General features: G+C 34.0%; 1 protein-coding gene across 3 annotated transcripts in view; it reads right to left on the reverse strand.

Moving 5' to 3' along the window:
• Window positions 1-995: 995 nt before the first annotated feature.
• Window positions 996-17,805, reverse strand: part of ZNF654 (zinc finger protein 654) — a 99,283-nt gene continuing 82,473 nt past the window's right edge. The window contains exons 5-9 of one of the 3 annotated variants that reach the window (XM_007126354.3): window positions 15,073-15,275; window positions 14,336-14,475; window positions 7,703-7,844; window positions 2,000-4,343; window positions 996-1,410 (exon numbers count right to left, since the gene is read on the reverse strand). In XM_007126354.3, the coding sequence (XP_007126416.2) occupies window positions 1,403-1,410; window positions 2,000-4,343; window positions 7,703-7,844; window positions 14,336-14,475; window positions 15,073-15,275 (2,837 nt within the window). In that variant the 3' untranslated portion in view covers window positions 996-1,402. Of the gene's footprint in view, window positions 4,344-7,702; window positions 7,845-14,335; window positions 14,476-15,072; window positions 15,276-17,805 lie in introns of all 3 variants that reach the window. The other 2 variants (XM_024120220.2, XM_055086090.1) reach the window with 2 other exon arrangements.

Below are 17,805 nucleotides of genomic sequence, written 5' to 3' on the forward strand. Positions count from 1 at the left end.
TGCCTTTGCATTTTTGTTCATTTTACCCCTGTTATAGATTAACACACTGTTAGGTAAAAGGAAGTCTTTAAGCTTCCTCTTTTAAAGACTATACAAGTGGAACACATCTGAGAGGGTATTTTAAAAAAACTTTTTGTTTTAACGATTTATTGACTATTAAGTTAAAATCTTCCTTAGGAAAATTACTGGTCATCAAAGAAAATAAATGCATCAATATATCTTACTGTGTTCTTGCTGTGCAAATTTTTGTGTAAATATTTCTTTTTATATATAAAAATTACTATTCAGACCAAATTCATCAGAAATAAATAAGAAAGCAGGAGTAATATGGCTTATTTTAGAATTAACTCTCCTAATTGAATAAAACCAATGAATTCTTGATCAGATTCTTAGCTGCATTTTTTTTTTATAGTCAGTTATTTTTATAGGACTGTACTTAGATAACTCACATTAATGTCTAAAGGACCTTACTATGAATCATCAAGCAATGTCCTAACACTACTCTATATACAAACAGAAATATCCCAGTGTGCTTATACCATTATTCACATTGAAGAATTTGCAATTCAGTGTTTTCTTTCAACTAAGATAGCCTTTAATGGTCTTAGATCCTCCCAGCTCTTCCCAGAGTTACTGATAATATGTTTTCTATTGACGCAGCTGCCTTTTAAATATAACTAACTCATTGGTATTATAAAAATGAAAAGTGGAAGGTTCTGTCAAGAGCTTATTAGCAAAGCACTGTTGTTTTGTCTTCTTTTGTTTGTTAATTTTAAATGCTGGCATGTCATTCATTGAACTTTGACCTAATCAATCATCTGGAAACAAGGTACAATCTTTTATAGCTAGGATAGTGATAAATCGTTTTACTTTCATCTTATCAATCAGTTTCTAAGTAATAATAAACCAAACAGAAATGGTTCCTTAAAGCATGTTTGACCAGAAAGGAGGAATAATCTGATTAGGCATGACAAGAAAACAAACCCTATTTGTGGAATACTTTTAAGTTGTTTATTGTAAACCACCCCCGCCCTTTTTATAATGGGTTTTTCCCTTTCTGTAAGGCCATAGCTGGTTATTCTTTTTGACGAGTTGCCTGCATATGTTTCTCACATAAGCGAAACTGAACATGCTGCTATTAATCATCATCAACTTCTTAAAAAAATGTGGTTTTTCTGGATAACTGGTACTTTGGGAGTTTTGTAATAACCCTTTTGGAGTCTAAACCAGCACATCTCCTCTGTGGGTTCATTCTAGAAAATGTGCTTTGTCTTTATCTTTAGTAATCCAAGACCGCTCTAAAATTAAGGCCATCAGGGAAATAGCAAACTGATGATGCATTTTCTTGTAGTGCTTTTTGCACACTACTGCTTGATCGACAGATCGCTCTGAAACATTTTTATCAGGCACCTGTAAAACAGAACACGTCTGTTAATTCATATTTATAGATGTTCATCTAGTATTCTAAGTTAGATTTCCTGTTTATTTATACCCTTACTCATTTAAAGAATATTAATATTAGTAGAAAGGCAAGCTCTTCTTTTGCTCAGTTTTATTTTTCAATTATTTTCTGGTTCTTTCTTATTTTTGTTTTTGTAATAGAGGCTCAACTTGGTTTACATCTCTGGCATGCAGATGAAAAACATTTCTATCATAATTACTTTGTTTTTAGATCTCTACATAAAACTTGGAATGAAGAAAAGCCTCAGATACAGTTAAAAAGTATGATCCAAAAGTATGAAAAAACTGTGTTCAAGTTCTGGCTTCCACAAGTTCACAGGTGTATGCCTATGCAAATTACTTGTGAATGTCAGTTGCTTGATCTATAAAACAGGAATAGTGATAGCACCTCATGGTGGTTGTATGGATTAAAGGAAATAATGTATGCGGTAGTGCTTTATTACCTGTGTTATATAAATGTTAATTTTTTTAACCTTACAAAGATCTATGGCATTTTCTATTTCTACAGATATACCTGCTGAGAAGATAGAAGACTTACTTTCATCATCTGAATCAAATCCAAAGAGTGTCTGACATTTCTTTTGTGCAAGGTGAGCCTCAAGTGCTTCTGCATTACAGTAGGTGGTCAGGCATTTGCCACATCTTAATCTTTTCACTGATTTTTTACAAACGTTATCTTGATCAGAACAGGCATCTACCCTATCAGTCAGAAATTTTCTGCGTTTTGGCATACTAAGGTACCGTTCATCAAGGTAACTGGGAGGCAATGGTCTGACATATGGCTTTGTTAAAATTAAGCCATATGAAGTATGTTCACTCGTCTGATTTGGTTTGGAAGGTGCCTGAGGTACTGGCAGGGTACTGTGTTCTTGTGGTACAACACTAGGTAAAATGGAACCGTTTTCTGTCCTGATTCTATTTGTATCAATTTTCAAAGCAGGATCTGAGGAAACTAAAGGTGTTTGCTCTATTCCACTGTGTCCATTGACTAAATCACTAATACAATTATTTTCAGAATTTGGCTCTATGTCAGGCATCTTTTGGTCTGTCAAGCTTATATCAGAAACAGTGTGATCAGAATGTTCATTTCCATTCTGAACTAAACGGTCTGTTTTCTTTTCCATACTTTCTATACATGTCTTTGGTTCTGTAGGATCTTGCCTTGATTTGCTAGTAGAAACTGGTAGACTAACAGTTTGTTTCTCATTACTAGATGAGTCTTTTTCCTGATGATTAGATTTTGAGTCTGTAAGAACATCCCAAAGAATTGCTTCACTTGGTTGTGCAGATGATTCTGGTGTTTTACTTAAATAGTGCTGAGCTTCATGTTCATATAGCAGAGGAAGATCTTCAAAAAGCTCATGGCATTCTGGAAAACTACACTGAGCTTGAAATATCCTGTGACTTTTTGTGTGCTGAGCAAGTTGGATTGGCAGCTTAAATGACTCATTGCAATTAAAATGCAAACAAAAGTACACATTTGGATAGCTGTGTCTATTAAGGTGATCTATAAAATGTTGAGAATCTTCAAACTGCCTTTGACAAAATTTGCATTTTCCTTTGCTCCACTTCATTACTGTTTGCCGCACATTTAAATCAGTTGGATGTACAGTCCTTGCATGCTTATTTAGAAATCCAATTCTTTTAAATATCCTGACACAGCCAAGAGCGGGGCACTTAAAGTTTCCTTCTTGATCTGTCGCATATATGTCTTTTGGATGGCACACGGTTCCATTGATTTTATGAAGTACTGACGTTTCCTGATTCAGGTCGTAATCATCTTCTTCATAATCACCTTCTTCGTCTTCTTCCTCCTCATAGTCATCCACACATACAGGTAATGGCTCTGAGACATTATTTAAAGAAGTATCAGGATTGCCATTTTCAGTAATATTTTCAATAACATCTTCCAATACACTTCCGGGAATTTCAATGAATTCACTCACATGTGAAGGGATGACATCTTTGTTTCCATCACTGGAACGGGTAATAGTCTCTACTTCCAAATCCTTATTATCAGACTTCCCATTTTCAAATGAAATGAAAGTATCAGAACAATTTATTTCTTCCAAAGCAGGATTTTCCTGATCCTCCTGTTGAGCTGCAGCAAGTTGCTGTCTCTGTATTTTCTTAACATGATTCTTTAAATGCTTCTGCATAAGTCCTCTGTTTCTAAATTTTCTACCACATATAACACATGAAAAACTGCCCTTTTTCTGATGAGCCTGGGCATGCCTTACAATGTGACCACCTAGAAATTCCTTGTTACATAACATACACCGATGCCTTGGGACATTGTGATCTACTCTGGAAGCATTAAGAGCTGTGAGGTTTTTCTTTGCATTAATATGACCTTTTGGTTGCACTCCAGATATGTCATCAGGATCAAGCTCTCCAGTGCTCTGATCTGTAAGAGAGTCAAGTCCTTCATCTAAACCTTGCTGTTCCACTGCCTTTTTTACATTACCTGTAGAATTTTCCAGTGTACTTTCATTTAGAAATCTAACTGCTGATTTATCACTCAGTAATGCTACACAGTTTTTCTTAATCATTATGAAGTTCCAGAATTCAGGATCAAAAAACAATCCCTTTTTCAAAATTGGAAGTAATTCAAAACGAACACGATTTTGAACACTACTTGTGCCTTCATTATATTCTTCATCTGGACGTTTGTAAAGCTCTTCAACAGTATGATAAGCTTCCAAGGAGCGCTCAAGAAAAAATATTGAGAGTGCACAAATCCTGAGAATCTCCAAATCATTTGGCAAAAAATGTGCAATTGTTTTATAAATTAGACATTTAGTTTTGGGATCATCATGAAGGTCTAGCTGTAGAGCACAACCACATATTTCAACACAAATTTGTAAGCCTTCTTCTTCAACCTGTAAAAAGAAAAATATTACTGCTACTTCTTAAAAAAATTATTAACACTTACTAGTTTATCTTTTTAAAATATTGGGCTGGCCAAAAAGTTCTATAACATCGTATGGAAAAACTCAAACAAACTTTCTGGCCAACCCAAAACAACTCTGAAATGAAAGCTAAATAAACACAGTATTCTAAATGTGCAATTTTCTTCAATGGGTTAGCCATGTTTAACTACTTTTTTAACATATAAATAAATCTTTTTTAACTTGAGAATAACCTGGAAAAGATAGTATTTTAGCTTCCAATTTATTTAATTTTTAAGTCTAACAAGCCCTACTGACCATAATACAAAATGCTTCATAACCTTATGGTTATTAAAATATAAAATGCTTCATGAACTTATGGTGATTCAAGTTTCTTACATATCTAGGCCACTGTTTTAAGGTACCAATCTTACATTCTGTGGCAGATGGGTTAAATTATATGTATTTAAAAACACAGTTATCAATTTTTGATGTTAAAAAAATACTAAAGTAAAAAAAACGAACTGCTTATGGAAACTTTCATAAAGCTGCACTAAATAATATTACTTATTGTACTTATTAAGTAACATTATTTATCCATATAAGGGGAGAAGTGTAATCCACATGAAGAAGGCAATTACAAACTTTCCAAATCTAATAAGGTATCAGAATAATGAACCTACTGGAAGTTATGTGAAAAGTATTCAAGCTTTGAAACTTTTACTGATGACTCAAAGATAACTGCATCAGCTTTTAGTTGGGAATTTGTTGTCTATCCACCTTAATTCAAGTTATAAATAATGCCTCTAGAATGATCTAAATGCTTGTTTGAATAGAAAGAGATAAAATAATAATATGTCTTTAACAGTTGTGTCTGTGTATCATATTGCCTGCATATGGTATATTACAGATGACAGGGAGGAACACTACCTTGCCAGCCTCATGTCCTCTTAGTTCCTTATGTGCTATGCAACCCTTACTTACAGTTCCACAAGCAGACCTTAACTCTGCATATCACTTTACCTCGCTGATAAATTCCTACCTATCTCCTATTCATTCTTTGAGAATCAATTCTGCCTTGAAAGTTTTTCTGATTCATTCTGGCCCCTACCCTGGGGTAGTTAAAAACATTCTCTATTCTTTCCACTGAGAATAATTTATACTTATTTCTAAAAAGCATGTAATATTGTCTTATAATTGTCTATGCCCCTACTTCTTGACTTGGAATTCCTAAATCACAGAGACAGAATCTCATTTTTTGTATCCTTCTGTGGTTAACATAGGAGTTGGCATACAGTGACCTTTGGATAAATGTTTGCAGAATGAATGAGATCAGATATATTCCACTGATTTAGTCTCCTATAAATCCACCATTTCCAGCTTGGAATCCTTTTCTGAATTCAAATTTCTCATTTCTATAATTGTCGGTTATAATACCTACCTAGATTTTCCAGATATAGCAAATTCAAATCCACTGCTTCAAAACAATTTATTCTCTTTGCCCAATGTTCTATCTACATCCTCTCTTTCCTCATGAAATTATAATGTACTCACAGTTGCTGAGGTTTAAAAATTTCAGGATCATCACAAAAGGGAACAGGCTACTTTCTTACCTGAAAGCCTTTAACAATTCCAGTATATTTATGGACTGACATTTCAATTTTTAGAGTAGCATTCAGTCCCTTTAGGGTCTATAGCAACCCCACCCCCAACCCCGCAGAAACTAAACTCTTCGATTAGTTTAATCATCCACACACTTCCCCGTTTCTGTGCCACCCTATTAATGCCACTGGACAGTTGTGAGAACCAAATAATAAAATGAGGAGAAGGGGCTCTGTAAACTACAAAATCCTCTACAAATATTAGTATTATCCTCCTCTATCATTTAAAACCCAGCTGATAGCATCTTCCTCTGTGAAGGCTTTTCAGATATGCTATCTGTAATGTCTCCTTCTGAACTCACACAGCATTGCCTGTGCCTCTTAGCACTGAGGCATGTGAATGATCTATTCCATCAGATAAAAATGTTTTTAATAGAGTGTATAAGAAATTAAGCAAATTTTAAATATTTATTTCATCTTTGAATTTTTCCTCTTATCATGTATTCTTAGGTTGACCACATATGTGAAAACGAGAGAGCTCTATGATAATTGGCTGAACTTCACCTATATTGTAAATTTTCTATAACAAAGTCTCTCGATTTTTGGTACAAATGAGAATCATATGTTAAAAAAACAGAGAGAGATAAATATTTTTTTAAAAGTTTTACAGGTAATCCTGATGTACTTCAAATATTAAGAAGTATTCTATAGCATAGTTTGTTTTTTTCCTTGTTTTTTTGGTGGGGAGAGAGGTCAACTTTGATAATGCATTTAAATGACATTTCACTCTTTAATAATGAAGCTATTAATGCAGTTAGCAAAATAAATAGGAAATAAAACAAAACAAAACCCTCTGATATAATGCTTTTTATCATGGGAATATGATCACTACATGGTCATACCTCTAATGAGTGATGTGATAATGAATGTAATGAATGCATAAATATGTAAAAAAATTAAAATATATTATTTAATGGATGCCTCCTTATATATTTAAAAGTAACCCACATAAAGATTCAGTTAAATGGAGCTACCTAAAATGTAAGGTAGCTTTATCTTTCCTATCTTTGTATTCAAAGTTCTGTTAATACTTGAGGAGAAAAAGTAAAAGGATCTGTAGGATCTACTTTCATGTCTATGTAAGAATCATATGTAGAATTGTACTCACTTGCCAGTGGCCCATGAAAAACTTGCTTCAGAACTATTTTTAAAAACAGGTAATGGGTTTTTACTATTATTTTAAATAAACACTTTAAAAATTTGTCCTTAGGTTTCAAAAATGTCTCAGAATTCATTATTCCTTTTTACCTAAACACCAAATGTAAAACTATGAACAGTATTTCTCTATGATAGTGAACAGGTATTAGCTATAGTTACAGAAAGTTCATTTGCAAATTAGTTAAGATTCTACATACAGGATTTAGAATAATGTTAAAAGTGCCAGGCTTATTTAATTATAAGAAAAGAGATAATAGCTTCTTATGGAAGCAGTTGTTCCCATACTAAACTTTATGTAACACTAAATTTTTTTTCTCTTTTTTCAGTTATTTTCATTTATGCATACTCTTTGTACCATGTTGGGAGTTTGAGGTTGGGGGGGGGAGGATATAATATATGGAGAATGTGACCTTAAAATCCTCCTTTTCTTCAATTACATTATCAAATAAATTTTACCACAAGAGATTCTAGTTTCAGTGAACTGTCATTTAAATTTAATTTAAAATGAAGGGATAAATATATACTATTTACCTCATCTTTAATGATTTTCATGAAAGGAAATATGACTCTCACATTAGTTGCTGTTCTTAAAAGCTGGTAGCATTGATCTACAAAAACTTGTTTTGAAGGATTAGACTTTAGCTGAAGTTTACTCCATATGAAAATCAACTCCCTGTAAATGAGAAAAAAAGAGAAATATCAAAAATACAGTTTATTCAAATACAGACATTAGCTGTCTTTCCCTGATTCTGTAGTGCCCTGGTTGGGATGTATACAAAGTGGGTGTAAATGGATATTAAGTTAACTTCCAAGCTACTTCCGCTACCTATTTGGGACTTATAGAAGCTAGGAGAAAAGGTGAGATTAGAAATTGCAATTTGCTGTATGGAATGCATTCTAATTATATGCCAACAAACCTAAGGCATCTCTAGTACTTGATCAAAACAAGTTCTAATCTCAGTATACCAATATTAATGATATTGCTTAAAAAATTTAACTTTGACCTTTAATTAATACCCACTCGCAAATTTAGAAATCAGTGTTGTAGAATTTCTGCAAAGAAGAAATGGTTCATACTTTTCAATCTATTAAGATACCAAAAGCACTACAGATTAAAAGTGTAAGTATATTATAGTACTGATTCTGAAATTTTATGTTTTATATCATCTACTCTTCCATTAAGATGTAGTATTTTAAACAGACAAGCTATGGACCATTTAAAGTATTTCACAGGTAGATTCTTTTCTAAAATATGGCCAAGGTTATTAGATGAACAAGGTAGGAGCAGTGGGTTTTGAGGCAAAGGAAATCATAAGATATAATTGTTACATTTGGATATCACATTTTAGCAAATTAGAATTCCTTGAAAAGTGTCATAAAAGTTACATAAAACATCATAATCTAAAACGTATTAAAATAATTGATGAAAATGTTTAAAAAAAAAGTGATATACTGAGAATGTACTTTGAACCCAGCACATACAGCTATTAAATCTAAGGACAGCTTGACTACTATCATGAAGGTATGCATACTCTATTTAGAGAGACAACACAGAACACAAAACAAAAAATGATGGCAAGCAACACAGAAAGTAAAACCAAAATTCCTCTTCCATTTCACACTAGCTGTGTGGGTGTTCCTAAGTTTTCGTCCACTACTCACTTTTTTTTTGCACACATATTCCTTTGGAAAGCTCACCAGGTTTCACACCATGTTCCCAAATCTCTAGCTCTGACTTCTTTCCCAGTTTCCATAACTAGATATTTCAACTTAGATTGGTTTCTATCACTTTAATCCATTTAGAACAAATCAAATTCCTGCAAAATTGATTATCTTTTCCTAGATCAGTGACACTAAACATTCCTCTTACCTGTCTGGTTCTAACCTGCTTGTTTTTCATAGTCTTTATATTTTTATTATATTTATATCATTATATATATATCATGATATATTTATATCATTCTTTCTCAATGCTACCACGTTAGGCCCTTTAATTTTCCATATGTACTTCTATAGGGGTTGCTAAACTGATCTGCTTCCAGCCTCCCAGATTATTTCATTTAGTACTTGTTCAATATGCCTTGTGGTGTTAAAAGCAACAGAAACATGGGCTTTGGTGTCAGAAGGATCAGGATTTGAATCCTGAGCATTCTTCTAGGTTGGTTTCCTCAGTGTCAGTTAATGTGCTTCATTTATTCTCATTTTTTGTTGTGCTGACTGCTCTACTTGGAAAATATTTATTTCTAAGATAAGCTTATCTTTCAGAGTCCATATGAAGTGCCTCTTCTTCATGAAAACTTTCATGAATACCCCAAACTAAAGTGATAACTACTTCAGAACAGATCTTATCTCTTATTGATTTAATGCCTTTCATATACTTCCTTGTTTATAAGTCCTGTTTCCCCAACTATTAATACATTGTAAATCTTCTCAATGACACATTATATAGTGGAGGTAGTGAAAAAGAACAGGAGATTGGGAATAAGAGACCTACATTTCAATAGGGCATTACATACCAACTGAGATGGTACTCCCCAGTTCACAGTGAACCACCATTTTCTAAGAACAGCCCGAATACACAGGGTTGGAACCTCAGTGGCCATGCCTCCTAAGTGACCCTCCTCACTCTCCTTAAAATATTAATTCAGGGATGGGAAACTGACCCCAATTAAGTCGGTCAGAATCCCTGGAATGTTCTCAACTCTAAACTATGAAGCCTGGGGACTGTTGGCATTCTTCTGGTCTGCAACAGGAAAGACTGAAGCCAAATGGCAGAACAGAAGAGATACTTTTAAAAAACTCCAGCAATCTCAACGTCCCTGTTAGCAATTATCTTTGAGGACCACCTATAACCCTGCCCTTTTTGTGGCTCACGTCATACCCCAGTATACATTCAATAAATACTACCTTTTCCCTGAACTAGTTAGACATAGGATGTTATCACTTGGAAACTGACTAGTATAAATTCGAACTCCATTTTGTTACTAGCTGTGTGGCTTTTATCTCTTTTATCCACAGTTTTCTTAAACATAAAAAGAATTAAAGAGAGATAAGTGAAAACACCTAGATGAAATGTCTGGTATATACTGATGTTTAATAAATTGCTCAGATAATCTTCTTTGTGAAGACCAAAGGGAAAGTTTAATGAAGCTTATGTTTTCCTTTCCAAAAAAGGGTCCTTAAAAAAGAAACAACACAGCACTGATTTGGTGTACAAACACATTTCCCAAGTAGCTAACTGCTAATATAACCACCAAGTTATCTAGTTGCAGAGAGACTATAACAAGGTCTATAGCCACCCTTACCACATAGATTTTTTTTCATACTATACCCATTTTATATTAAGTAATGTTTAATAGCAGAGGCTGCCTGGGTTTGAATCATTATTTACTAGTTGAATGGTTTGGGCATAATATTATCTACCCCGTAAGATTGCTGGAGTAAATGAGATAATGCATATATAAAGCATAGACTAATGGAAACACTCAGCAAATATAAGCAGCTGCTATTATTATAATATTCTTATTATTATCAATGGTGAGAGAACTGGATTAGTAGCTTGCTTCATTGGCTTGAGACAGAGCAAAACTGGACTGTGATCAGGTTTTGTCCTCAGAGAGGGGAGATGAAGAGAGTAAGCTGAAGACCAAGATGAAACAGACAACACGGACCTTATAAGCTGGAAAGAATCCTGCTCTTGAAGTTACAGTGAAAATCAACTTCTTCGGACCCCAGCACTCAGAAATATAAAGGAGAGAGGTAGAAGAAATAAGAGGGCAGGCGATCAGAACTCAGCCTACTCAGAAGGAAGGACAAAGAAGCAGGCTAAAGATTCCTTTTCAGTTAGGCAGCTGGGAGTCACACACCCAGCTTCTATTCTTAGAAGGTGACTGTGGCCAGGAGCAGGAAAGATAGGCACGTTCTATTTTTAAAGTTCTTCCCTAAAGAGTAGAAATTGGTTAGCCAAGAGAAGAAGAAAATAAAATGTTTTCCTGGTCCTTTTTGGTTTGTTTATACTTGATTCCAGTTTACTTATGAGTGTGTTAAAATGAAAACAATGGATATTCTGTTTAAATAGTTTAATATAGTCAAGGGTAGAGAACATTCCTATCACCATAGGAAAAGATGTACTATAATAGTAATGACTATATCCTGTTTCAAAATAACTACATATCAAGAAATGATAATACTTTGAAAACTATTTAGAAGTGTATGTCTTACCATCGTCTCCTGATCCTCTCCTCTATTTGTAATTTCAATTTACATGGTAAACTTCTGAATAAAAATTTGTATATTCTAAGAGTACAGTCCCATAGAAGAGAAGTCCACTAGTTTCTAGACCCAGTTCTATTAATTAGTTATTTGACTCTATCTCTGAATCTGAAGATTTTAATCTATAAAATCTATAATATATTAAATAAGTTTATCTTTAAACCCCCTTCAAGCTATTGTTTTAAGTATCTAAGAACTTAAAATTTGAAAGCATTTATTAAAAAATGTTTATAGCCCATATCATTTCATATTATGATGTTAGGCTCATGAAACCTAGTTTTCTCTTAAGAATTAATGACATGTCAAAGTGGTAGGGTTGTTTTTCTTTTGTGTGTGTGTGTGTGTGTGTGTGTGTGTGTGTGTGTGTGTGTGTGTGTGTACTGGGGTAGGGGAGGCAGAAATTATTAGAATCTTTTCTAATTATTATTCATGATTTCATCTAATAGCACTTAAGGGTTGGTACTAAAAATACTCTCAAACCACATTCTAAATTACATGACTGCTAGATAAATTTGATGCTTCATAATATTCTGCTAATAATTTTTTTTCTACTAATAATTTTTAAGTGGTTTTAAAAATGCTTAGAAAAACTAATAGTCACATAATACCATTTATATTAGTGTCCCCAAAATGAGTTACTTAGGTGTAAGTCTAGCAAAATATGTATAAGATCTACATGAGGAAAAAATCTAGCAAAATATGTATAAGATCTACATGAGGAAAACTACAAAACTCTGATGAATGAAATCAAAGGACTAAATAAATGGAGATATAGTCCATGTTCATGGACAGGAGGGCTCAATATTGTCAAGTTATTCGTTTTTCTCAACTTAATCTACAGATTCAATCCCAATCTAAATCCCAGCAGGTTATTTTATGGATATGGACAAACTGTTTATGTGGAGAGACAAAAGACCCAGAATAGCTAATACAATACTGAAGAAGAACAAATTTGGAGGAATGATACTACCCAACTTCAGGACTTAATATAAACTAACATAATGAAGACAGAGTTGTACTGGTGAAAGAAGAGACATATAGATCAATGGAAGAGAACAGAGAGCTAGAAGTAGACCCACATAAATATAGTCAACTGTTCTTTGACAAAGGAGCAAAGGCAATACAATGGAGCAAAGATAGTCTTTTCAAGAAATGGTGCTAGAACAACTAGACATCCACATTAAAAAAAAAAGAGTCCAACAGACATCCACCTTAAAAAAAAAAAGAGTCTAGACACAGACCTTACACCCTTCACAAAAATTAACTACAAATGGATCATGGTCTAAACAGAAAACACAGAACTACAAAACTCCTAGAAGATAACATAGGAGAATACCTAGATGACCTTGCGTATGTTGATGCCTTTTTAGATATAACACCAAAGACATGATCCATGAAAGAAATAATTGATAAGCTGGACTTCATTAAGATTGAAAACTTCTCTGTGAAAGACAATATCAAGAGAATTAAAAGACAAGCCGCAGACTGGGAGAAAATATTTGTAAAAGACCCATCCAATAAAGGACTGTTATCCATAATATACAAAGAACTCTTAAAACTCGACAATAAGAAAACAAACAACCCAATTAAAAAATGGGCCAAAGACCTTAACAGACACCTCACCAAAGAAGATATACAGATAGCAAATAAGCATATGAAGAGATGCTCCACATCATATGTCATCAGGGAAATGCAAATTAAAACAAGATACCACTACACATCTATTAGAATGGCCAAAATCTGGGACACGAATAACAAATGCTGGTGAGGATGTGGAGCAATAGGAAATCTCAAACACTGCTAGTGGAAATGAAACATGGTACAGCCACTCTGGAAGACAGTTTGGCAGTTTCTTACAAAACTAAACATACTCTTACCATACGTTCCAGCAATCGTGCTCCTTGGTATTTACCCAAAGGAGGCGAAAATTTATGTCCACACATAAACCTGCACACAGATGTTTATAGCAGCTTTATTCATAACTGCCAAATCTTGGAGGCAACCAAGATGTCCTTTAGTAGATGATGGATAAATAAACTGTGGTACATCCAGGCAATGGAATATTATTCAGCACTAAAAAGAAATGAGCTATCAAGCTATGAAAAGACGCAGAGGAACCTTAAATGCGTATTACTAAGTGAAAAAGGCCAATCTGAAAAGGCTACATACTGTATGATTCCACTACATGATATTTTGGAAAAGGCAGAACTATGGAGATAGTAAAAAAAAAAAAAAAAAAAAAAAAATCTGTAGTTTCCAGAGGTGGTGGCAGGGGTGGGAGGGAGAGATGAATAGGCAGAGCACAGAGGATTTTTAGGGCATACTCTGTGTGATATTATAGTGATGGATATATGTCATTATATATTTGTCCAAACCCATAGAAAATTAACACCAGGAGTGAACCCTAAAGGTAAACTGTGGACTCTGGGTAATTAAGATGTGTCAATATAGGTTCATTCTTAGTAAAAAATGTACCATTTGGTGAGTGATCTTGATAATGGGGGAGGAAATGCCTTTGTGGGGGCAGGGAATATATAGGGAATGCCTGTACCTCCCTCTCAATTTTGTTGCAAAACTTAAAACTGCTCCGAAAAATGAACTCTTAAAAAAAAATTAAAAATAACACTCTAAATTTAATTTAAAACATAACTATTTCATTGTAACACATTCCTTAAATATCAACACTATCAATTATTGGTACGTGATCATTTTCTTTTTTAATCCTTACGACAGGTCTTACAACCTATCATTTTTTGCACAATAAATGTGGGGGGAAAAGTGGCTTAACATTTTCACATAACTTTAAAAAATATATAAAGTACAAATTCTGCTAACCAATTCTCCTTCTGTACCCCATCTCACCATTTCAATTTATATATTAGGAACACTTACCAGATACAGTACATATCCCCATTCTGGAGCTGTGGAATAAGAAAGGATTCACAGAGTTGCAAGGCTAACATAGTCTTGCCTTCTTTTTCAGTGTTACAGATGATATCAATTCCACTCTTACAATCAGTTTTCAGTAAATGCTATAAGAGAAAAAGAAAAACCAGTTTGTATCATTAAACATATCTAGAAAGATAGGTGTAATAAATGTTTAAATTAAGCATTCAGAAGAAATTAGATTTCTAGTTTTCTTCTACAAAGACAATGAAGAATTGTACAGAGATATTTTCATGTTTTCATAGTTTCACTATATAGAACCTACAGTTTACAATGACTACTTTTAATCTCAATGTCCACAGCTTGTAGGTATGTAGGGTCCATATTCGAAAAAGGGTCTTTCATCTTAAAAAAAAAAACAAAATAACAAACATATGCATTTAATTTCTTAGGATTTTATTTAAAATGCAAAATCATAATGCTTCTCAGTTTTTATTTAACCTCTGTCACACCAGAAGCTCACTCAACATGAATAATGCTTATCAACAAAAATTTTAATTTCATCATTTGTTAATATCAGACTCTAATTCAATATGAGCTTAAAGAATGGTGCTAAAGGGAACATCTAGATAATGTAATCTTAAAACCTTTGATATTACTGTAAAAGGAATTTAACAAGAATGGGCTACTTTTATTTTGGTAAGGTTAAAATGGTAATAGGCAAACATAATCTCAAACAATACCTCCCGGAATAGGTGATCTTCTACAGGTGACATAAACAGACATGTGAAGAGTGCTTGATGGAAGTACAAGTCTTTACTGATTTCTGGGTGATTTATACAACATTTAATAAGAGCCATTGCTTCAGGTATGCGTTCACAAGCAATTAGATATCTGGCACGTAGTTCAAAGAATAGTGGATTTTCAGAACTTAAGTATTTGTTCACTATATTAAAAAGAAAACAGACTCTTATTACTCTCATGAAAAGACTGTCTCAAACTTTGTTGACACCTTAGCGCTAACATGTGGTATCTAATTAAATCAACTATTTAATTAAATAGTATTTTTCTTATTAGGAGTTTATTTGTGAAAAGAATGTTCAGTTAAATGATTGGAAAAATGGAAGTAAGAGACACCAAAACTGTGCCCAAGAAATATTTGCTGATTCTTTCTCAGTCTAAAAAGTAAGCAAAATTTAAAAAACAAAAAAACCCATGAAATATTCTTTTTTTGTGTTCACTAATGTTAAAATATGTTTCAAATGACATGGGATCTGGAATTTCTTTCTAGTCTAAGATTATGTACTTTATCTTCTTACTGACCAATATTTTCATTCCTGTAAGATTAAAAGGCTAAATTGTAATTTGTCATTAAACCATATTAATTCAGATTAATTACAGAGAAAGATAATCTGAATTAATGAAAAAGTTCAATCATAAAAGAAATATATTTTATTACTTTCAAACAAAAGAATTAAGTTGCAAGTAGTGCCAAACAGGACTTATTAATATATGCCCATGTGTCACTAAGGATAATTACTAATTAATACTTGCTTTTACACAGTTTTAAAATATATAAAAACCTTTATCTATATAAGTTCATTTAGACCTAACAACAACCTCATGACAGGTATAATATTAATACATGTTTTACAGATCACAAAACTGAGTCTCAGAGAGGTCAAATGACTTGCCCAAGGACACAGAATTAATTAAATAAGTGGCAGAGCAGGAACTGGAACCCATATCTCATGATTTCAAATCCAAAAATCTTTTAATTAGTTATATATGTTTAATCAGTAGCTTCTGAAATGCCTATGAATAATGTTTTATTTGGGCTTCAACATGTGCCTTGCAATTCTGTTTACACTATATAAGCAGACAATGATTTTGTATAATTGATGCAAAGATAAACTTCAGACTCATCTTTACCCTGATGACTACCAACTAGAGTACAGTCATCTACATTAATGAGGTTCTAGAGCAGCTTTTCCCAAAGTGAGGTATGCTAGTGTAAGTATAAAAGGAATATGTATGAAAGGACTATATACATATTATAACTGTATATATTGAGGCCATCAGCCCTCACACCAACAAGCAACAGGTTTGTTCTAGCTCCTACTGAAAGGAGCCTAAAAGCTACCCTAAAACCCCAAACTCTCCTCCCCTGTTCTCATTCCCTATGATTCTGTCTTTGCCTAGCTCCTGTCCCCTCTGGCCACATTCTCCAGTTTCCTCAGAGATTCCTTCAAGGCTGTCACCCTTGCCTTCCCTATATTTGTTGGTTCATACTTTTCCTCAATGAGCCGAATCTTCCTCCTCTGATCTAACTACTGCCTCCCTCTTCAGTTTTTTTCTTTCGTTTTTATTCCTTTCCAAGACCCTCACATCAAGTGCTAGTCTCCTTTGTATCCTTTATATTTATACCACACCGCTGTCACATATACCTTAGCTCTTTCCTTCTAGTCTTGCCCTACCTCCCATCTCATCCCACCACTGCTTCTCCTGGTCTTATCTCTTTTTTCATCTTCTCTAACATCTCTTCTAGTCCTCTACACTTGTATCTGGGGTCAGCTTGCTCTTAAGCCCTAGAATCATAGCCCCTTCTCCATTCAGTTCTACTCACAACCCACCCCACTCCTTTACCTGGGACAAATGGAAAGATCCTAACCTGCTCAGGCAATTGGTGGTGTGAAATGTCTTCTCACCAGACCAATATCTGAATGGTTCCAGCTGGCAGGTCGTCTTTCCCTTTGGCCATGTTATAACTGCACTCCATAGGCTCTCTCCATGTTCTCAAATGTGTCCACACTTTTGTGCTTATTCACTACTGCTGAGCCTACATTCTAAATTTTGGTGACCCAAATGTTCTGGGCCAAAGGAATAATATGGCAAATGTTTTTTTAAAAAAGAATTAACTATAAATAGTTGACAGAGCTTCCTGCCTTCAAAAGCAGATTTTGGCTCACAGGAACCACTGTGTATCTAGGTTGGAGAGGAAGTGATGTCCAAAAGGTATGCAGGTGGTAAGGGGATGAGATAAAACTTAACTTCTATTAATGAATGAAGTTTGGGAAATACTGCTCTAGAGTATTTGGAATCGAAATTTACTTACTCATTTAATTAGTCACTCATTCACTTATGCATTCATCATGTGGTCATTCATTCAGTAAACAAATATTTATACTGAGCACTGGCTAGGTGTAGGATATATGGTAGTGTATATCAAAACAAAAGCTGAAGGAGTTCCATCCTTCACAGAGTTTCCTGTATAAGGGAGATTCCATGTGCTTAAGCAGGGTGTGTTTTTTTTGTTTTTTGTTTTAAAGGGTGTTCCTACTTAAATAGATTTTTTTTTTTTTTTTTTTTTTTTTTTGCGGTACGCGGGCCTCTCACTTTTGTGGCCCCTCCCGTTGCGGAGCACAGGCTCCGGATGCGCAGGCTCTGCGGCCATGGCCCACGGGCCGCCGCGCTCC

The sequence above is a fragment of the Physeter macrocephalus genome, chromosome 1, assembly GCF_002837175.3.
Source record: "Physeter macrocephalus isolate SW-GA chromosome 1, ASM283717v5, whole genome shotgun sequence".
Taxonomy (NCBI): Eukaryota; Metazoa; Chordata; class Mammalia; order Artiodactyla; family Physeteridae; genus Physeter; species Physeter macrocephalus.